Source organism: Eufriesea mexicana, unplaced genomic scaffold (assembly GCF_001483705.2).
Source record: "Eufriesea mexicana isolate 0111107269 unplaced genomic scaffold, ASM148370v2 scaffold6800, whole genome shotgun sequence".
In the NCBI taxonomy this organism is placed as follows: Eukaryota; Metazoa; Arthropoda; class Insecta; order Hymenoptera; family Apidae; genus Eufriesea; species Eufriesea mexicana.
In genome coordinates this window covers 143065-166976 of record NW_016914668.1, presented here as the reverse complement: position 1 = coordinate 166976, position 23912 = coordinate 143065, and the positions used below count along the sequence as shown (strand labels likewise).

Sequence of the window (23912 nt, the reverse complement as noted above, 5' to 3'; positions counted from 1 at the left end):
GATCGGTTTTGACTCTGGGTTGCGCGAGTCTATCATTTTCTGGAGTGTGAACATATCGGAGATGTACATTTAATTTATAATGAAGGGTTATGGTTGTTTTCGTGAAGATCGGAGAATCTTTAGTGGGAAAGAATGCAACACTTTTGATTGCGAAATTTGGAATTATTTTCGTCAAATCGAAGAGCAGTTAGTGTAAGTAACTTTGTTGTTTGAATCCTGTTTCCGATATCTTCTAATCGACTCGTTCTGGAATGATGCAAATGTGTAATTACACGGAGTACAGTGAAGATTATGGTGCTTTCGATTCGTGTCTTGCAATTATTTTTATGGGAATCATAGCATTGTTAGTTACAGAAATAATTGAAATAGCATTGCTAAAATTAATTTGATCGAAGGATTTGTTGACCAAGAGTCTTTAAATTTTTATTGAAAATAAGTGGACAGTGTCAGAATTATTTCTACCAATATAGGAGACTTATTTGAATAGAGGAAACACTTCTATTAACAGTCTTTCATAATTATTTTCATTAAAATCCATGGATTCTTTTACAAGTAAAAGAGTTTCGATTGAAGATCTCAGAATCAAATATTTCCATGGACACAGAGAAGCATTTAAGACCAGGAATAGAAGGTTTTTAACATAAACTGCAAAAATTGTGTATCTTGATAAAAATCCAAGAATTCCTAACTGCAAATAAAAGATTTCCGATTCAGAAACTTGGACTCATATAATTGGTTTAACACAAGAAGAATAACACATTTCCACGAATATAGAGAAACAAATAATTTAAAACCCTCAAACAGGATGTTTCCAATTCCAAATCTCCCTATCGTTTTCACAAAAATTCAAGAATTTTTAATTATAATTACAATATTTGAAGTCATGGAATCATTTCCACGAATACATAGAATCGTTTGAAACCCAAAAATGGAAGGTTTCTAATTCAAAATCCCCCCACCCCCCGCGTTTTCACAAAAATTCCAGGATATTTCAAGCTCAACTATAAAATTTGAAATTAAAAATCGCGAAATTCGGACAACTTTGCCACGTAGAATTAACGATTGTGAACAGCACAGGGAGAATTTAAAGAACAATGGTTATTCCAAGATGTCGGATAGCTAATTAACGAATCGGTCAAAGGATAGCTTCATCAGAGCAGCTGGACAGGATATCCCTGGAAAAAGCTGGCACATCGGTAAACCTGTTTAAACCGCTCAGCGGCGAGAAATTCTCAGGTAAATACTTTTCCACGGATGGAGGCATACAAAGGGAAGATTTTACAGTGGTAATTCCCGTGCAGTTGGCCGATCTCGAAACTTTCATTCTGGATAGCATTCATGGAGGCACAGCAATTCCTCGCGTTCTACGGCGCAGACGACAAAGCTCCCTTGCCCATTCTATTCTATACCCGAACCTGAATGACTACGTTCTCGCCTAAGATTAGCGGATGCTTCACTGGAGTGGCGATGGCTTCGATACGTGTGCTTTTATAACGATCAACTATCTCTCTATCCACCTTCCATACCTCCTATTTCAACAACCTGAACTGCCTTCGATCATGCACAAAATTACCAAAAAATGTAACCAATCGAAGAATCGCCAAGGTATTTATGAAAACTCAACAATCAACCTAACGGAGCCCTAATGGTCCTTTTTCAATTTTTAAACTAAAAATTTCGCATTACATATTATCGCTTTCTTTCTTCAATGTGGGTATAAACAATTTTTCAATATATTCTTGTGTTCCATTTTTCTGAACTTTTTCCTATTTCATTTCTTCGTTTACAGGTTACCTGACTGATTAGGGTAGGTTTGGTATTGACAAAATAGCAATGATAAAATTGAAATTAAAAATATATATATATATTTTAATTTCAATTCAATTTCAATCAGAAAAATGGAACACAAGAATATATTAAAAAATTGTTTCTACTATATATATATATAGGAGAAGAGATTAGAGAAGATGGACCAAGGTTGTAATATAGACTTCTCATTTTTAATTAAGCAGGTAAGTATAATATGGTGGTGATAATCACGAATACTGCAATTAGTGTTCTATAATACTCTCGAATAAAATGGATACGATTTGTTTTTGTATTTTTCAGTCAAAAAGTGGAAATGTTCGAGTCTGCTCGTGTAGAAGCTTTTCCAAAATGAGTTTCATCATTTTCTCTCATATTACTTGATAAATGCTGTTAATCCTTTGCACTCGACGATTTTCTGGCTAGAGAAAAGTAGAAATTCGAAGATTCTCTGTTGAAAAACTGACGATACCTTTTTGAGCAGTAAATAAAGAATTGTATAATAATGGAATTGTAGAATTATTTGATTTCGATACCTCGTACACTGTTACATTACGTTAAATTTTATATATTAATTAATATCGATCCTCCAAATTTTATGAAACGATGACCATAGCTCACCTCTCGAGTGCAAAGGGCTAATCCTTGAAATACCGTTTCAGGGGTCTTGTATTACTCATCAGGAAAAACCATATTGCCGACCCCGGAACTCAGGTAAAACAGGATGACACCTTAACGCTTGACCATTATGTACGCCAAGTACCTGAAGTATAGAGGAATAATTCGGTTCGTTTTTCCGTTTGTAACCCCTCAAATTCGGGAACTCCATCCAATTACAAATTACACAGCCCTGCCAAGGGTCCACATAAAGGCTAGACCTATTGGCTCGTATAATATAAATATAATTTACAAATAAGTAGATACACAGTCCACTTACTATTTCGAAGCCTAACACAATCTCCTCAAAGAACCATCCCTCGCTGATCGTCATCAAGCAAGAATGACCTAGTATATACAAATGTATTCTGTTATTGAGAAATATCACACCCAGCCTGAAATTTGTAGATTAGTGTAATGTATAGATTAGGCTAGTCTTCCAGTTATTTACCTTCTATTATTTCTTATTTCCGTTTCAAATTTCTTTATATTTTTCATACAAATAAATTGGAAATTTACATCTACTTCTTTGCAACCCTGGTCCATATTACCACCAAATTTTAATCGAGTAAAATTATCAGAGAGTTGGGAACATATTCATACACCTCACCTCGAATATATAAACTACAATTTTGGATATCTATTTCCCTCGACAACGAAAAACAGCTGTATTAACTCCCTGGTTATCAACCCCCAAAACAAAAGCTAAAAAATTCTTTCAAATTGCAGCATTAAAATTCAAAAAATTCAGAAACTGAAGTTAATCACCTGAGTCCTAGTTAACAGTTAACACTGAACCTACCGTCATCTAAATCACCCATTTTTAAAACTTTCGTTAAAAATTCCGCAATCAACGTTATATCATCTTAATCACTCGACTTCACGATTATACGTCAATTTACATTCCCAATATACGCGTAATAATTTTCCCAATATCCCCCGTTATCCTATTTTTTGAAAAGTTGTAACTTTTCCTCGTTCACCGGTCGTGCGAGAGTGGTAGTTCAGCGTTAACTCGGTAAATTGATGGAATTTCGCAGGAAGTCGTCTAAACAGGAATTCACGAGCGACCGAAACGCTTCGCTACGATCCTGTAGGATCTGCAATTTTCGTGCTCGGAGGGCCGCTCCATTCGTCGCGATGCTATAAATTAGCGCAGCACGTGTACGCACATGCAACTAACTCATTCATGTACCAAGAGACTTGGCAAAGGTTCGTCGCATAGCTCGACGCTTCCTAAATCTATTCCGGGCTTAAAGACGGCGTGTACGTACCATGAGAACAAGAAGCAAGAAAGCACCGACGATATAGCTTGCACTCGGTGCACGCTTGAGACGCTGCCTTCGACGAATAACGCTAAAACGTGCCTTGCAACGCGACTACGCGGATCTCGGAGGAACAAGATTTTCTTGCCGCCAGGCTGGCGAACGGTGAAAACGCTCCTCCCTTTTCTTTTCTTCCTCCTTGCCGCTATTTTATAAATCTTTCAACGCAACAACGTACGCGACGCCCTAATCGCGACGCGTGACTTTCGTCGAAGATGCATTTGATACCTATGGTAGACGAATTTGGGGAATTTATTGGAAATTTTTGTATCTGCTCTTCCCTTTTCTTTTCTTCCTCCTTGCCGCTATTTTATAAATCTTTCAACGCAACAACGTACGCGACGCCCTAATCGCGACGCGTGACTTTCGTCGAAGATGCATTTGATACCTATGGTAGACGAATTTGGGGAATTTATTGGAAATTTTTGTATCGGGTTGGTCGATGAGTAATTTTGGATTTTTATAATAGGGGTGCTCCTTTATTTTGTAGCATAAAGAGTGACCTCCATCGCTATTCTGTAAATGTTATAGCGCTGAACTGCACACGATACCCTAATCTTGAAGTCTGACTTTCGTCGAAGTTTTGTCTGATACCTAACCTAACTTTGGAATTCGAGTTGGTCGACAGGTAATTTGAATTTTTCTAATACAGTGATCTTCTCTGGTGTTTTGGAAATGTTTCTATGCTGAACTGAATGCGACATCCTAATCGCGACGCGTGGCTTTCGTCGAAGATGTCCCTGATACCTAACCTAACTTTAGAATTCTTTGGAAATTTTTCTGTGCAGTTGATCCATAGGTAATTTTGGATTTTCCTAATAGAGAGTACTGTTTTATTTTCTAGCATAAAAGGTCGATCTTCATCGCTATTCTGTAAATGTCATAGCCTTGAATCGTATGTGACACCCTAATCGTGATTTGTAGAGCTTTTGTCGAAGATTCGTACGCTATATATGTTATACGATTTGAATGTATAATTACGAATAAAAGTTGAGAGATAAAGTGATCATTCGCGAATTTTTATATACTCCTTGCCTCCTCGGATACGTACATTAAAATTAAAAATAGATTAGGAAGATAACATATTACATAATACACCTGTAAGCAATAAATTTTGTCGAATATCTCGTACGAAGTCGATTTTCTGCTTTGATCTACGTATCACGGAAGATAAAGAATATAAAACAATTCGCAAACCATTACCTAGTTTCATATAACCTTTGCCAATATGTAATTTAATATTATCTGATTTTACGGAGATAATTATACAATTTTCTACTAGTAATTACGCGATTTTAATATACACGCGATAACAATGTAATATAATTCGTCAACTTTCGTGTCGACGACACGAAGAGGATATTTTTGAATAGGTCGATTATTATTATAGATAAGAGATAATAATTTTGAGAGAGATTTGACGAGAAGAAAGAATTTATTTAAAGATATGCTTGAATATTTGTTGGACTTATTAACGAAAGATAAGAATTCCCGAGCATTGTAATAACTCGAACCTATTTTCCTTTTTGGATCATGTATGCGACGATCTTCGCATACGTTCAACTTCTTCCCTGCAATATACCATAACGAATATTTATTCGGTGTTGCTTTTTGAAACGATAAAGAATGTACTATATATATTACACGCATACTACTTTAACGAAATTAAGAAAAGAGAAAACGATAATTCTATTCCTCTAACTGTACCCACTTATTCGCAACGAGATCTGTATTGTTAGCTGAATTACAAAAATTCGTAGTGAAGTTAATAAACGTTTTAATACGAGTTGCAAAAATTTCTTTACTTGCACGAAACTTCTGACACCAGAGCTATCAACGATGATTAAATCCTCGAAGATGTATCGATTTTCACTGTTGAGATATAAAATATATTTTCATCATATTTTTTTCATCACTCATTAGTCTTTATCGAGTGGCCCACTTCGTGTGATAAATTTCTGTAAACAGGGACAGGAAGTTTGGCCGCCTTGCGTAACAACGGTTCACGCATTCGACAGGTTGAAATCTTTCCGCCGAATTTTGCACTCCATCTTCTTGTCATATCTGCACCAATTCCTCCCAAACTTCTATCACCCTTTGGTCCCACGACATAACTCGAAATACTTGAAAATCTTCAGAAAATCCTACAATGAAACCCCCAAAGAGTTCTCTAAATAACATAAACAACACAAATAACTCCATAAACGTGCCAGATCTAATACTAAAATTCACACCTAAAATCCATATACCTTTCTTAGCGATCAACAACTGAATAATTTCTCCGTGAAAGAAGCGAAGAAAATTTGAAAAAATTTGCCAATTTTAAAAACGAAATAATCTAAAATCCAAAATCGCAAATAGTTGCAGATCGGGATACAAAGAGAAGCTATATGCTACTGGATGGACAAGAGACGAAGGTGGAAGAAAAGTTTGCTGGAATATCGGATAAGAGCGAAGAAGCATGAACGAATCGAATGGCGTTAGATGGCTGACCTAAAAATAGCGACCTCCGCTAATTTCTCGTGTCCAAAATTGATATCCAGTGTCGCGTTTCTGTTTCAGTTTCTGCCAGCAAGTTTGCCAGATAACGGGTGCAGTTGTTGCAGAAAAATTTCACACACCCCTGAGCCACGTACGGCTGAAATCGCGCGGAGGCTGAAAATTATTCCGAAACACGGGAATAAATTGAACGGAAGCGGCGTGAGTTGTCGGGCACCGTTATAACGTACAATAAATAATAAGAAACAGACGAGCGTGTTTTTACTCTGGACACCGAGTAAAACAGCCGAGCTTTTAACGCGCGCGCACGCGTCGCTTCAAATCGGCTGGATCCCGTAGCATAAGCCAGAGGCTGCTACCAACGCGAACTATAAAAAGAAGACGGCAGTAAAAAAGTTCGTAGTTTGAGGAATACCTCGAGAAGTTCGAATTTTCGGTCGAAATTACGCTCGGCTCGGGGGATAGGTCGCGCGACGGTGGCGCGACGCGCGGGCGAGCACGGAAGCTCTTTCGACCGTTAAACGGACGTCTATGTTTTATTAAACGGAGGATTATTTCTCTCACCGTGCGAGGGTATGGAAATTGCCCTTGTCGAAATAGCGAAACAGACGGGAAAAATTGCGCCCTACTCGGGGGGGACAGGTGGCGCGACGGTGGCGCCGCGCGCGGACCAGCGCGGAAGCATTTTCGGCCGTTAAACGGGCGACGCGTGTTTTATTAAATTAAGAATTATTTATTCACCGCGCGGAGGTAAGAAAATTGCTTTTGTCGGCCGCTGCTTGAATTATTCAACCGATACGCCGACGCGTCCTTAGGATGCGAAAAGTTTCTCTTATAGCCGACGAAAACGGGAAGAACGCGTGGCGAAATTCGAATTTCCCGCCAGGCTATCGACGGCCCGAATGAAATCTTTAATCCTTCGCGGGCCGGGATGAATAATAACGGCGGATTAGGGGCGGACTAATCAAAGATAATGGCGGATAGAATGAACGTAAACCATTGAGAATAACAAGCAGTGGAAGATTCCTCGAATAAAAAAGGTATTCACCTGCAAAGGTTTAAATCGCCATTCATTTTCCGCTCGAATAAAATCGAGAACAAAATGAAATCTTTAACCCACCGCGGACGGGAAATTGATGTTAACGACGGATTAAATCATTATAACCGAAGATAATGGCGTGAAATGAATGTACAGAGAAATTCTCGAAATAAACGACGAAAATAATAAAACTGCTTTTCCATGAGATATGGTCTACCGAAAAGTTCTGTCCGTTTTTGAAGTAAAAGAAAATAATACATTTTCAACAAATTTATTTATATTTATCTAACAATATCATTTTCATCGTTACTTATGACCACTTCCCAGGATGATGGAATTAGGGTATTAAGTCTGGAAAGTATAGCGAATTCGACAAAACTTCAGGTGACATTAACGGACAGAACTTTCCGGTAGACCTATATAAATAATACACGAAATTCATTATGACCCAGGTGTTCGTTATACCGAGTGTATTACAAGATTCGTCCATAGAGTCACTCGAACCACCATCGAACTTCCGAATGGGACCAAGAATGAAGTAACTAGCGAAGAAAATGGAGGAAGGACAGATGCAAACAGACAGAAGATACAAACGATGCAACAAGGATTATGAAAGAAGTATGAACGATGTAAGGACTCGAGTCTAATCGATTTTCCCACAGATATTAAAATCGTCAATGGCCCTTGTCAAGCGGGACGTTTGAACGAAATCCTTTGGAAAAGAGGAACTGCAGGCGAAGATTAAACACACCACGGTAGAGAGATGACCGTCTAGACGGACGTTCGAATGGTAATTCCTCGCGATGAGCTAAAATGGTCAGAGACGAAAGAACGTGACTGTTCTTTTATCTGCGAAATCGGCATGAAATCAGCCTTTGCGACCGGAGGTCAAAGTAACTAAATATAAATGTAAGCATGCCTGTTTACGGCTCGAATATCGAAACTCAAGTCCACTTCGCGCGATAATCCGTACGAGTGACGAAATCCCTGTTGAATCGGCTCCGGGTATCCACGATCCGAAGATCGCTCGATAATTCAACGGCGAGGATCAAGGTGCTCCTAATTTTAGTCGATCGTCGATCTTTTCGTGGGAAAAATAAGAGAAGGACGTGACTGTATCACGGACCTTGTCTCTTCAGCGTATCTGGCCGTTCCAAGTGATGAATGGAACCCCCCGAATGCGTGCACGTATAGTAACTTTTTGTTAAAGAAACTATGTGCCATTTGTAGATGGATATCTACGAAAATGATCAGATTTTTAAATTCACCTAAGGTTAGGCTAACTCGAGTTTAACTTGGTCCGCGAATTTTCAATACATTCCAACTGCGTTATTTTAGAGACCAAGGGATTTTTTAGCCATTTTTTGGGATGCCATTTAGAAACAAACGTGCATGAAATTGTGGAGATTTCGAATTTTAGGATTCTACAGATAGTTGGGGGAAACTGCGTGACTTCATTCGCGAATTTTGATTATTATGTATTATTGCAAACAGAGAATTTTTTTTTTTCTAGAGACGTATGCGTGGATGTAATTAAATCTTTAACACTAGAACTACTAACACAGTGAAAATGACTGGCCCCAGAATTTTCCTTTTTGCAATCACCGAACACGTACACCTGCTTTAAGAATAAAATTGGTATCAACTCATATTAAGAAAGAACTGTAATCGATATCTTCACTCGCATTCATCGTATCGCTGAAATTACTATAATCTGTGCACTAAATGAGGAAAAGGAGAAACAATGGTACAAAGGGAAAACCAAAGATGGGGGGTGGGATAAGATATGGTTTAGACGTGTAAATAAGAGTATGTTTATGTTAGGTTAGGTTAAATTATTATTATAGGTAAGATTAAGTCATCACTATATTGCTGTTATAGTAGGTATATATTTTATATAAAATAAGCAATATGCATGGAGAATAAGGGGAGACGAAACCCTTGTAATCCAATAGGGAAACAATAAAGATTTATCTATCTATAAACAATAAAGATTTATCTATCTATCTATAATCTGTGCACGTTCTAATTAGGTACTCATTAAAGATCGGTAGTCCTAGTGTTAAATTGCACGGAGAAACTTTTAATACTTAATTCGTGATATTCGAAACGAAGAATTCTTTTACTCGATTTTCATTCTCTTTCGTTCAATTTGAAGATCGAAATATACCCACAGAAAAGACTAAATCTTCCAATTTATAGTCTTGCCCCACGTTAGAAATGTCCAATACTTAAATTATATTATTTAAAAAACAAAAAAGATTGGAAGCCATAAAAATGATGGAAATTTCGAAACGTGTTTCTGTCTCGCACGAGATGTATAGGCAAAGCGAATCTTATAAATTTAGAAAGGTCCTGGTTAGATTCGGATAGCAAAAATTCCTGCGTCTGGTCGTTCGGATGGGAATACAGATAGATCGGATCGATCGGCGGAAATGTCTTTGGAAGTGGATATGGTTCACGGTCAGAGGGAACCGCGCGCGTATTTAAAGTTTTAGCCAATCTAGCCCCGCTAGCTCAATCAGTGGTCCTGCTGTAACGCGAGAACCCAACGTCCAGCTAAAGAATATTTATAGGCCGTGCCTGCGTAACCACTTTAAGTCGAAGCATCCTCGATGCTGAAGAAAAAAAGACACGGCTCCTTTTAACGGTGTCTTTCTTTGAACGAACCCCTTTCTAACGGGAGCAGTGCGCGACTACGTTGCCAATAAAAATCACCTAAAACTACCGCGATAAACCCGGTCGCCGGCCATCGTGATCCACGTTACCAGGCCCGAAATCGGACAACAGCCTCGTCGTTGTTACCCCCGAAATGAAATTCGAATCTTATTCCACAGCCTGGGAGCAGGTAAGAGCTTCTCCGCAGGGGATCTGATAGAACTACGACGATCATGCGATCAAACGGTAGCTGTAAAAATAACTTTGACGGATTCGTAAAAAGGCTGGCGTAGATCTCGCGAGATCGAGTGCCGGAAGAATACTTTGGGGAAAAATCGCAGGCTCTGTCAGGGGAACCCTTTGTACTCGTGACGAGCGAGTTTTGTACTTGAAATTGCAGGAAGACAGGCTACACTCGGAAAATTATACTTAACGCGTTCTCACTATGCCAGTCACTGCTGACCGTTATTGATCTTCACGATTCGGGCTTGTTGGTCGAAAATGAAAGACCAAGGGTGGAAGATGATAGTATAGATCGGAGACAGTGTTGTGGGTAGAATGGGTAATATAAAATATATTTATAAAAGTAATTATAGAAATAATTATAATAATTATAATTTCAGTTAAACTGTTCAAACGAACTGTTTGAAACAATGGTTAGAGGAATGAGCGAGAATGAAACAATTGTCTGGGAAATATCAAAGAGTGAACACGTAAATGGACATGTAAATGGACATGTAAATGAAAGAGTGCACCAATTTTATTATTTAAATAGTTTAACTGAAATATATTTTGTGAGTTATTGTATATTATTGTCTATTCTACCCATAAATGTAACCTAAGTACATTTTTTGATGTTAGTATAAGGAAATTGCAAGTAGTGTGTATAACTTATTCGAAATAATTTTGTTATTTAACCCCTTGCAACATGATTGAATTTTTCACAAATGAATCTACTATACCCTCGTTCCTTTCGCGACAAAATTGCAGAAAAATTGTAGAATTTCGCGAAATTTTGCGCACTTATGACAAGTGCAGTGTGCAATTCTATTATTCTACGAGAACTCGCGACGAGTTGGACTGGGTATTGTAGTTCAAAGGGTAACAACGTGTAATACAAGTTTAACATAAATGCATAACGTGAGATATACAAGTGACGACAAAATATTTGCACACAAACGGAAAACCGTTCGAAAGAAATAAACGAAATCCGATTTTACAGTGTAAGGTCAGTGTAAATCCTAAAATATGTCACAATTTTAGAGTAAGACATAATAGCTATAAAAATAAAAGGTACGTAGGAATATTATTTTTTGGATAATTCAGATCGTTTTTATTGAAATAGGAAAAATAAAATGGAAGAAGCAAGAGGAAAAATTATTCCATTCCAAGTATCGCAACTTCCTAGTTCTTTTATTTTTTCCTTAATACGACAATCGTATATATCAGCCACACTCGTGACTGTCACGGATTTGCACGAATTAGACGGTTCAACGTGACCGTATACGTTAATAACAAGCACGAGTATCAACGATAACCAATTTTTCACGATTAAATTAATTTCGATAAATAACTACAAATAAACCGAAACGTGAAAAAGGGAGAAAAAAATATCGTGGACTAAACGTTGGACAGACGACGTTCGCTAATGGCCGGCATCGAGCGCACACGTGCACCGTGGTTGGACGTCGCGCGACGCGGCACAGCGCGTGCAGAACGGCCGCATCGGCATGATCGATAAAGAGTACGATATATTTTGCGACGAACCGCTTTGCAGTCGACCCGGTTGCTCGTCGCGTTTCTCGTCGCGCTTCTCACCGCCACCATTGAAAACTGTAACCGCAGGGAATCGTTACGACTGCTGGCCGATGGTTAAGTGCAGTGTCACGGTCGCGATACGAACTCGCTGGCGACCACGTGCCGCGAGATAACGGGCAGAGAGTAGCGCGGATGGACGTCCGCGGGCGAAGATGGAATAGGAAATCGGCGGGATCGGCGCGCGCAACGGGCGAGGGGTGGGGGGTGGCGCGGTGCACGGTGGACCGAATGCACGCGCGTATAATTGCCTTGATGTCACGCCAAACCGAGTCGGTTTTAAAATTAGAAGCGAAGAGGCACACACCCGTGCAGGCCGTGGCAATTTCGCGAATCGAACGTGCGAATCGAACGCGACCAATCGAACGCGTAAAGCGGCATATCGCGGCGGTCGGAAAGTAGGTGCCGGTGCTGTCGCGCAACGACTGGCAAGGGTCGAGACACCGACCTGTTTCGAACTTGACGAATCGTTTACTGGACGTTTAATTCGAACACGCGTCTGCGTGATGTTTCGAACGTTTGCCTCGCGTAATAATAGAACGATCGGGACGCGTAAAAAAATTTATTTATACGCGTTTAATGCATCGCTAATTTTGTTAATTAGAAGACGAAATTGTTGAAATACAGGTTTTAACCCCTTTGCACTCGGCCATTTTTCCGTTACAGATAAATAGTAATTCGAAGACTTTCTGCCATAAGGTCGACGATATTTTTAAAACGGTAAATAAGAAATCGTATAAAAATTGAGACGTAGAATTATTTTACTCCGACATTGCACGCATCGTTGGGTAATTTTAAATTTGGCATATTAATTAAGGTCGATCTACAGAACCTGATTAAATGGCGACTGAGAGTCGCCCCTCGAGTGCAAAGGGTTAAATAAGAAACTGCTAGAAAATTAAATAACTCTTTGGTAATTGCACCTATTTTAACAAAATGTTATTAATTTTAAACGATATAGTAACCAACGAGAATAACCTCTCCTGTACATCATGATTCCTTTGGCAATCTGATATCTATATTATAAAGAATTCTGTTTTTATCGTCGTCATTAAACGTGTTTCGAACACATATAAGGAGATTTCCGCGTACCTGTCAGGAATACCTTGGAAAATGAGCACTTTTCGAAGATATCGACTAGAATCGATAGATTTTTCCTAAATAAAATGGTAATTCGAGTAATCGAAACTTATTTTAGGAAATTACGACGTCGTCACACGGGTATTAGAATTAAATGAAAAATTAAAAGCCGAAATATCGACTCGATCTATTTTCCGAGTAAATTACCAAGTCTACGTATCGACTAATGATATAAAATCATTTTTCCCAGGGATATCGCGATTTTTTAGATAGCACGATCAATCCAACTAATAAAACATACGACACTCGTCGATATGCAAATGTAGCATAGGCTGCATGACGTACCCGGGAATACGACTAGTTACGCTTATCAGATAATATGTATGAAGAAAAATAAAAAGAAGAAAAAAGAAATTGCACTATACTGCTTGAAACAGCGAAACTCCCGAAGACCATAATTCCTTCGCGTTTCCTATTCGACAGAGATACATTTCGATTAAGAACTCGTAGAATTTCATCATCTCGAATGGTCGCAAACCTTCGCAGACAATTCAAGAGAATATTCACCATAGACGAGATGTAAAGCTTCTAATCGGGACATCCTGTTAAGCCTGTTTCGTGTACAGTTTACTGTTCCAGAGGATCGTTTGGTGTGTAATACACGTGTAGTTTACATGATTAAATCAGCCATGGTCGGAAAAACCTGGGACACTTGGAGTCGTTGGCAGACAAAATTTATGTGCAACTACAATACGGAAGACACATCTTACGACTCGTTTTTGCTTAACATCGTGCATCGAGTATGCATCGAGGCTCGTATGACGTAATTTGATAAAGCCGAGTTGCACATGCACGTTACACGGATCACGGATTATTCAATCGCTGAAATAAAATCGAACGACGCGATGTCCTCCGCATGTCAAAGATTACGCCAGCCTTTCTTCATCTTCCCTCACCTCCCGCCCCTTTACCATGCGAAATTCGACTTGTACCCCTGGCCGATCAATGAAACTCGCTGCCCCGAAGCACTCCCCGAGTGTAACGGAGTAACCGGTTAACAATTATATCCGGTGACACTTTAACGGCTTCGTAAAGGGGTAATAAAATAACGAAAAGCCCAGAGGCATTGCGGCACTAGGAAGTGCGTTTTCTCCGAACCAGCTCCTCGTATTCCGCAAGATTAACGAACCAGATTTCGCATTGTTGAGCGGGTAAACGTCCGGTGAGACTGTTTTTAGAAGAACGAAAGGCAGGCTCGCAAAGGCAAGGAGACTAAGAACCTTTTAGCACCGATATCCTTACTCACGAGGAGAGGGCTAGTCCTTCGGGTCATCGATTTAACCCTTTCGGTACATACATTCGTGGTAACGAGGAAGTTTTCCACAAGAATGGTTGCACTGGAAGTCGCGAATACGTGTTTTGCGGAATTCATAGAAGCGAGCGTGATTGACACTAAACTTTTCATTCGGATCGCGACAGTCATCGGTGACGTTTCGCGGATGCCGCCAATAGGCGACGGTAGTACCTAGAAAACGTTTTATGGCTGCTGCCAATGGACGGCAGTAGTACCAAAAGGATTAACCCTTTCGGTACGAGCACGCTGTCCGTCGTGACGTACAGTACTGTACAGAGTACTGCGCCGAAAATGCACACAGCACATGGTCAGTCCTCTTTTGTATGAAGATTTTCTTACCACTAGAACTACCAACCCAGTGAAAATGACTGACCCCAGAATTTACAGACACGTGTGCCAGAACGGTCCAGTGTTTCCGTAACAATTGTCTAACGACGTGTATGCCACGTCGTTGGCGATTCTGTGACAAAAGCACTACGACGTGCGTGACACGCTTTTCCAGTGCAAGAAGTTAAGAAAGAACTGTGATCGATATATTCACTCACATTAATCATACCGCTGAAATTACTATAACCTGTGCACGTTCTAGTTAGGTACCCATTAAAGATCGGTAGTTCTACAGTTAAATCAGGACTGTGCTTAACACTAAGTTTACGGGCGCTATCTGTGTACCTATTTCTAAGGACACCTGTCAAATTGACAGGTAAAGGAAACCACGTGCCTTTTCTTTTTTAACGATTAGTTTAATTTCAAACCAATTATATATTATATTAACAGTCTTGATATAAGTTAACTAAATCTGTTACCAACGTATAATTGGAACAACCCATCCGTCAAATTCACGGGTTCTGTGAATCTAGTGTTAAGCATAAATATCTGAAAAACTGAGTAGTTGCCCTAATAATGGTACGAATGGTACGAATCTGCAAACCTGCAAAGTTTCAACTAAATCAATGACCCGTGGGACTTGCATTCTCCTTGTCAGTAGCACGTCGCAATATTCGCGTGGACTGGCGAGAAGAGAAAATTCTGGATGCGTTAGCCTTATCTCTGCCCGTTCCATCGGCCTTATCAAAACGACCAAACGTACGTACCCAGGGGGATGAAAGAAATTTACTCGCACGCTGGAATATCTAAAAAGCGGCAGTGAAAAGAGAGGATCGAAGGAGATAGAACGAGAACCAGTTTCGCGGTACTGCAACCCTATTCCATTAGTTTCGCGATCAGCGAAATACACGGTAAAAAGGTGTCAAGCTCGTAAATTATCGCGAGCAATATCGCGAGATATCGCGCGGAATATGCAAAGCGGTACAAAAGGCACGATGACCGCTCGATACCGATCTACGATCCCTTAACGAGGCGCCTCGATCGGTGATCCACGAACGAGGAAACGTGCTGGCAAAAATCGGCCATCGCTCTATCCAGCATGGAGCAAACGCCTAATCGCGGTAATCGCGATAATCGCGAGTCTCTCTTTCTGCTCGTTATCGCCGCGACATTCTCTAATTACAGGCTCGTATTTGCCCGAGTAATTAATCGATAAAAGACGTTTGAAACGCGTTTATCGTCGGATCGGGGCTTTATCGCGTCCTCGACGTAGGAATAAACGTATCGTACTGGCGATGCAAGCAGCTTGCGATGGAAATGTTCCTCTCGACCCCGATAGTCGAATCAAAAATTCAGCCACGATAAGAGCCAGTCCATGGACAAAGAAGTTGTCGAAGCGAGCTCCGACCAAACTCCTAACGAGAGAACATACGAACGAGGGGAGAGTTCAGGCTCGAGGGAAAGCCCCATTTGCGACCATTTGCAAATTTTTCCTTATTTTCCAGCTTCTTTCCCCCCTGGAAATCACTCTTTCGAACTCTGGATATTTTGAAAATTACCAAAGTCCTATTTTACGATTTTCCCTACTTTCTAGTATTAATTTGTACTATGAATTATTTCGGCTTATTTACCGTGTTACGCGTTATTTCATATTAATCCCTCGCGATTACCATATTCGCGCGAATACTAAACCTATCAGGGTTTCTATAATAATTTTTAAACTTCCGATTCGAAATTTAGTACTCGTTATTATCGCTTCGGTTATTCGATTTCTTTTCCGATATATCGAGCATCTTCTCTTACTCGGTTTTCTTTCAAAATTTCTACTCTAATCCCGGTACTAATTTCGATTTCACGCGAGATTTCCTTCCCAAGAGCGCAAGTTCTCCCGTGACAAGAGAACGCGGAAATTGCCGGCCGATTTTCGCAAAACAATTCGATGCCGGAATCTGATAATTACTCGCGGAAATTCGGAGGAATAAAACAAGGCGAGATACACGGATAAAACGCGCGTTTCAGGAAAGTTGGTTATAATTGTTAACGGTTTGACGAGCGTTTGTTCCGACGTCGTTATAGGCGAGTTCTATCCCCGGGATTAATTTCAAGTTAATCAATTGAAACGCGGCAAACTCTCGCCAACGATCGTTTACTATTCCGATACCTTCCCTCCGTTTTTCCCCCTTTTCCCCTTTTTCTCGATTCCGCGAGAGTCGCGGGAAGTAAAGACGCGCGAAACGAAGAGAAGAAAGACAGTGAGAGGAAAGATTAGCTCACCGAGCAGATAATGCCGTATCCATTTTTTCTTGGGCGGGGGCGGCATCCAGCTGCGCACCGGTTCGTCGTTGACGACCACGTCGATTATACCGACAACCTGCGTCGGCATCAGACTATTCGCGTCTCTCAGCCCGTTTACATTGTTATTCGTCTCGTTACCGACGTCGATCGCACGCTGCGTTCCCGCAGCTTTAACCGCGTTCAAATTCATACGAGGTTGGACCGCCGCTGTGCCATCCGAGACCAGCAGAACTCCCATGTTCCCGATCACGATCACTCGATCTCGCTCCTCCGCGACGTCGCACGCGTCGGGCAAAATAATCCGAAACGAAAATGAAGAAAAGAAAAAAAAAAGAAAAAAAAAGAAAGAAAAAGAAGAAAAGAAAATTCCGAGCACACGTTCTAGAGAGTTGCACACATACACTGGTTCACACTTGGCCGATTCTCCGCCTCTCTTCCCGAGTCTGTCCGCAGCTCTCAGCACGTCCGAGGAACGGTTTCTATATCCATTTGCTATCCTCTCGGGCAATTTTCTACTCTATAATCCCAGATCGTCGGCGATGCTCGTAAGACCCGTGAATTTGCGATCGGGACAATAGCGAGATCGCGTTTCCTTCTGCCCCGGCACCCTCCGCCCCCAGGAGCGCAAGAACCTCGGCGAAGGCACGTCGAGTGGAGGCCGGAAGATTGCACGAACCGGACGAGAAGAAATACTGCACAGCACGGCGTAATTACCACGATAGCTTTCCAATATAGAGGGCAACGCTTGGCAACTTTCTTCGATAGGAACTTCGATCGGTATGCACACGGTCACGCGCCGCGGAGCCTCCCCTTAACGACGAGCACGCGTTTTTCTCTCTGCCGGAATACCGGCGTGCAGCGGAGGCAGCAGCGGAGGCAGCAGCAACAGCAGCAACAGCGGTCGCGTACGAGGTAGGTAGGTGGATAGAAGATAGACACGCGTGGTCGGCCGGCGACGCGTCCGGGACGCGTCGAACGGAGCGGTCGATCGAAAAGAAGTGGAAACGACCGGGATTGCGAAGCGCGTGGAAAAAGAGAGAGGAGGGCTGCGTCACAGTTTCACACCGAGGGAGGGAGCGGTTACGACGAGCGAATACGACGAGGTCGCTGTTTATACCGGCAGGAAAAAATCCCAACTTTCGAAACACTCTCGACGCACGGTGCGCGTGTCTCGCCTCTGACGGAACCCCGGTGGGCCCTCTGCGAGCGCTCGACAGTCGTCCAGCACGGTGTCCCCTTCGACATGGAAATCCTTTACACCGATGTCTATCGTCTCGACGTCTCAGAAATTTCCAGCCTCCTGTAATCTCATCTCTTACGATTATACGCCGGGCTCTGGCTCTTCGTTGCGGCTATACGGCGTAATTACAGCTAACACCGGCATTCGATTTCTTTTTCGTTCATCGATCGAGAATCCTGAGGAACAACGATTCCTCCAGACAAAGAGATATATTTCTAGAACTGTGACTCTCGTGAGGAAATCGGAAGACACTATATCTGAGATCGTAACGCGGCTACGCTTTTCTCGTTCCACGGGATCCCACTTGTGTAATCGCGAGTGATAAAGCGGCGTCTCGAGTATCGGTGTGTGTGCGTGTGCTGCAACGACGCGCAACCTCGACCAGCGACCTTTTGCGCGTATCTAACAGCCGGTTCCCGGCTTCTCGCGTGCTCGACTCCTCTAAATCGGATCCTAACGATAGGTGATTCGAGCGGTAGGAACTGCGATACCGATTGGCGAGTCTCGATTTCCCGCGTGCGTCAGACGACCGATCTACGGTCGATAAGCGAACCGCGCGTATGCAAAGCGCGTACTCGATCGAAATAACGAAACGACCGATCACTCGAACCGATCGTGCGTGCGCGCTGATAATTCGCTAAACGAAGGAAACTCGTAACCGCGTGAGTCGCGGGTGCCGACTGAAGTCTAAACGTAAGTGCCACCGCCTCCAACCTGAGGATGACGATCCCCTGCTCCCTTACCCCACCTCAGCGGCCCGTGCACGCCGCCAGTGGCGACGGCGGCAGCGACGCCGACCAATCTCCTCTCGACCCTCCACCGCCGCCGCCACCGCCACCACCGCTGCCGCCGCCGCCGCCGCTTTCCGTGACATCTCCGTTCGCGCGAGAGCTGCCTCCAGTCACCCGCGACACTCTGTCCTTGTCGCCCGAGGGCAGGCTGTCTGTCTCGCTCCGTCTCTCTCTCTCTCTCCCTCTCTCTTCCATATATACGTGTGTACATATATATATATATATATATGCGTACTTGCGTTCCGCGACGTGTTGAAACTCGAAACGACTAGCCGCGAAATCGCGTGTACGTTTCGAAACGTAATCGGAGCGAAAGAGAATCGTTAGATATAAAAAAAATTTGGAGAGGGGCAGGAGAGAGAGAGAGAGAGAGGGAGAAGGCCGTTTGGATTGAGTCGTTGGACTTCGCAGAGCTCCTTTATCTCCGTGTTCGGTAACTGTTACTCGTTTTTCCGTGTTCGTTGGCACCGCGAATGGCCGGGCTTAGAGACACGATGCCTCGTCACGTAGAGAAACTGGATCCTCGTCGATCGGCGACAGGTTAGGAATCGAAGGCAGTCGCGTGGAATTGCTCCGAGTCGGTGAATTATGCATGATCGCCGTAATAGGAAGGACAATCGATCGGTTAGTTAAAACGGCGTACGCGTGTTCGTGTATGTGCGTTCGCAGTGGCGAAAAAAAAAACAGTTATCGTACGCTCTGAATTTTGTAGTTAAAAATACACGAGCCGCTCGACCGCGAGGACAAGCGCGTATAACGTGCACACGCGTTCGATCGCGGTCGATCGTGCCACTGAATCATCGTTTCGCGTTTTCCATTCGCGTCGCTTTGTACCTTTTCACGAATTCACGCGAGGGTTTCGAAATTCCTTTTTCGACACACTTACCGTCGATAATGAGCATCTTCTCCTCGCAGAATAAGTCATCTTGCTCTGTACGTTCCCTCTTTAATTTGGCACCTGGAAGAAAAGAAGAAACGTATTACGACGCGTAATTACTCGATCGTAAAATTCGAAAGGAGAAAAGAAATCCGATATCTTTATAGGTTAGGAAATGTTCAGAGTTGGGAATCGTCGATATTTCGAAGCGTTTTCCAGAAATCGAAAAGCATGCTATTCGAGAAGGCATTCCCGTTTCCCTTTTCACCCTCAATGCGCAATGTCACCGATAAACGCGACAGCATGCGACGAAGAGGAAAACAGTGGTTAGCGGCGGGGGCAACGAAGCGCAACACGTCACCGTTCCCAGTTGCGCTTCCATCGCATTGCTACTCCTGATCCTTGAAATTTCTTCGACGCATCTCGCCGTGGTGTATCCGTGGTTGAATCCACAGGTCGATAAGGTATGAAAAATTGAAAGAGGCGCGTCTCCACGTGCTAGGACGGTGGGGATGGGCGAGAATATTCCCCTAGGTCGGCAGGGTGAGCGGTAAGGATAGGTGGCGCGGTGGTGGGGAGAAATGAAAACGCCGGGGAGCACCGTCTAGTTTTATCTCTCTCGCTCTCTCTTTCACCGGGTCAGCCGAGGAGTCGGCAACGTCGCAATTGATCAGGACGCCACGCGGCCGGACACGCGTGGTGGGGGTTTGCCGGGGACAAGGCGCATGCGCACTTGAGCGACTCATTTGCCCGCGTGCTCGTCCGCCGACGACACAGTGCACCGCTACTGCGTTCTGCTCCGCTTTACTTTGCCCTTATTTACTCCGTTCTTCTAATCTAACCTAGTTCGTTTTGTCCCAATCTATTCGATCCGTGATCCAATCCGTTCTTCTCCCTCTCTCTCGTCCCTCTACGCGTCCTACCGGTGATAAACGGGCGACTGTCACCCTTCTAAAAATTACAACCTCTTCGCTGGCCTATACTTTTATGCCGCGCAATCTGTCCTCCCGTACTTTCGTCCTCTATTTTCCCCCCACCGCGCTGCGGACACAAACCGAGACAGCTAATCTCCGCGTATCTGATCAGTGCGAATGTCTCTCTCGACAGTAACGACCAGTGGGTTACGAGCGCCTCTACGACAGTTTACAGAACAACGTACAACGCACACCGACCCTGATGCTGTGCGGTAGGAGTGGTTAGTAATGGTGTAGCGGTCGATCACACGCCTAGAGTCCTGGGGAATAGTCGAGCAGTGCGACACCGATCTTAATACCGATTACACCTCGGCACGCACCGCGAAAAACTTTTCAAAACTGTTACGCGATGCGAAATCGTTTACTTGGAAACGATGCGTAACACGTACATAGGAAATCCTTAAAAGAGAACGCGCTGCGTAACGCGTCGAGAGAAGGAAAACGAACGTTGGTGAAACTTCATCGAGTTTGAATCGATTACCAGCAACCATGGTGGAAAATTAAATCGCTCCAACATACCCATGGAACTACTACTCCCTCTACGATTTACGCTTCGCACGCCCATCGTGCTAAACACGCGCACGCTACGTGTGTTATGAAGTTGTAAAGCTGAATTGTAAAGCATCATTTAAGTACACGATAGACAGACTTAAATTATCGTTTAACGCGCATTGCCTGTTATATCACGCACCACCGTGCCAGTGAGCACGCGCAACGCGGTAACAGACCGGATGCGCGGAGATAGGGAGCGAATTACAACGTTTAAATCATCCGTATTACGATCGAGTTCGTGTGCAAGACCGGTACTACTCGCGATTTTCCACTTCATAAGTCGCCATTAAACCGACCAACCATCCGCTCTTCTTTTATAAATTTTCACCCGTTGGAACTATCCGACGAACCGAATTATTGCCTGAGAAAATCCAACGATCCGCTTTTTTCCTAAAAGAAACTACGTTTTTCCGAAACGTGACGAGAGAGGAGAAAAATGTAACGGTAGTATTTATCGAGGAAAAAAAATCGTGTGTTGGGAAGAAATTCATTTCAACGCGCATTTATCCAATCATGAAAAAGTTTGCTCGATAATGTCGCCGGTGAAAGAATGAAGCCGCGAGGATAAAATCGAGGTATACCATCGGACGAGCATTTTCCCGTCTCCTGTCGCATTTCAACCGTGCGCACAGAGGCGTGACCGTGAAAACAAGGGATCGATCTCCCGATACGTGTGTGTATTCACCTTCCTTTAAGGTTTCATCACGACCCACGGGGAAAATAGTCCAACGCGTCACCATTGCATGCGCTCCTACGCCCCCTCGTGTCTCACTCGTGTTCCTCGATAGCGGCGCGAAAAGCCTCCTATTCCTTCCAAACGGTTAGCTATCTAAACCCAGACCCTCAATCCCTGTACATACCGCGTACGAAATAAGTTTCTAGATAGGATAGATAGATCGAAGACGATTTATATTCCGTTTAAGAGCACGGTATAGATAATGATCCGCGTGGCACAGGAGTTTAAATTGCGTTTACCCGCTCACCTGACACGCGCACGAAGCCACGAAACGGGAAGATCGATCTGACCTGTATCGTATGTATTTTTTTTGCCTGCCTTCCTTCCTTCCGCGGACGTACAATGCACCTCGCGTGGCTACCTACGCCCCCTCCTCTAGACCCTTCCCCCTCCCCAGGCACCGATGGCCAGTGTCCAGTGCGTGCTCCTATGTACCGTGTGCAGCAGCGTGCGCAGCGGCAGCGCACACGCTCGGGAATTGCCGGTGATCGTAACGAACCGCGCGATAAATCAGATGCGTGCGCGATAACGATGGAAAAAGCCGCATGGGTAGCGCGCGAGCGAGACGGAGAGACAAGGTGACACCGATACGCGCGAAACGAGAAAAGAGGGAGAGAGACGGGAATGGAGAAAGACGGAGGCACAAAAGGATAGACGAGTCGTGGATTGAAGTGAAAAAGAAGGGGAACGAGTGCAAAGAGACGAAAAGATAAAGGGAAAGCGCGGTAGGAAGAGAGAAGGCGGTCGCGCGCTGGCAAACATAAACGGCCGTGCGCGAGTAGGTGGCGCGCTCGTGAATGAAGCACAAAAGCTGTCGTAGTTTCTAGAGTCAGTGACCGGGGGTCCTCTGACTTCCCACTCCGCCTTAGTGTATCCAGGTTCGTTCCTACCATCGTCACCGTAGCACCACGGTCACCATCGTCACTCCTCCAAACGCGATATCGCCTACCCCCACCTCTCTAATCCACCATCGCCTCCCCTCCACCGCGCTCCGCCGCCGGCTCCGCGGCACAACGCTCGCTCCCCGCAGTTCCCCGCTGCACGCTAACGTGTACCCTTCTCTACATGCGCTCCCACCTAAGCCTAACTTCCGCCACCCTTTGCTCGTGCCTCTTTGCCTTTATACGTGCCTAGTGGTCTCTCTACGTGCGCGTTTCTGATGGCTGCTTCGCGTTGGATCGACGACCAGAGGGGAACCCGATGCATACGGTCAACTAAATCGCTCGCCTTCCCATCCCCTCTCCACCCTTTCTCTCTCTCTTCTTTTACCTTCTCCTGACTTTTCAACCTTCTATCTCCTTGAAACTTGTAAACACTTCGCCTGGCTGCGCTTGTCAATCGGTGATACACTTTCACGCGTCGATATTAAAACCTTCGACTTCAACGTCCTCGCGAGATAATGCTTAATCAATCCGCTCGCGGAACGATAACTCCAACGGCGAGGGAAACGCGTAAGAAACGGAATCGGAGCCGGTGCGTGTTCGTGAACTTCGAAATTCCGTTATCGCACGCCGATTAGAAGAGGCGGTTTGGCGAAAGGCGATCCAACAAATCCGCGGTAATAACCGAGGCGAGGTTCTCTCGTCGTGGAGCACCACAGTTCGTACTAGTTGCCGGAACTACTGGTTCACCTCGGCGATGATCGTACTATAACTCGCAATCGACCACGCTAGCTCCGCGACTTTTTCCACCAGCTTTATCGCCGCGAATCGTCCGACTCTGCCAAAGTCAATGTAATCGTAGAGAAAGAGACCGATGGCATAGTGGCGTGCACCGCGCGTTTCGTGCTCGCCGAGAACTCTTTCGCGTGTGCTAAGACTCGCTTTACAGGATCGGCCGGTTGAGTCATTGACCTGGGAAAACGCGGGAATCAAAGGGACACGACGA

The 23912-nt window shown here is 43.7% G+C and overlaps 1 protein-coding gene across 3 annotated transcripts in view; it reads right to left on the bottom strand.

Annotated features, from left to right (window-relative positions):
• The window catches only part of LOC108552432 (max-binding protein MNT), a 47436-nt gene that overhangs the window by 19668 nt on the left and 3856 nt on the right, over positions 1 to 23912 (bottom strand). For 2 of the 3 annotated variants that reach the window (XM_017906972.1, XM_017906971.1), the window contains exon 3: positions 19773 to 19844. In XM_017906972.1, the coding sequence (XP_017762461.1) occupies positions 19773 to 19844 (72 nt within the window). Of the gene's footprint in view, positions 1 to 16834; positions 17152 to 19772; positions 19845 to 23912 lie in introns of those variants that run through there. The other variant, XM_017906970.1, reaches the window with a different exon arrangement.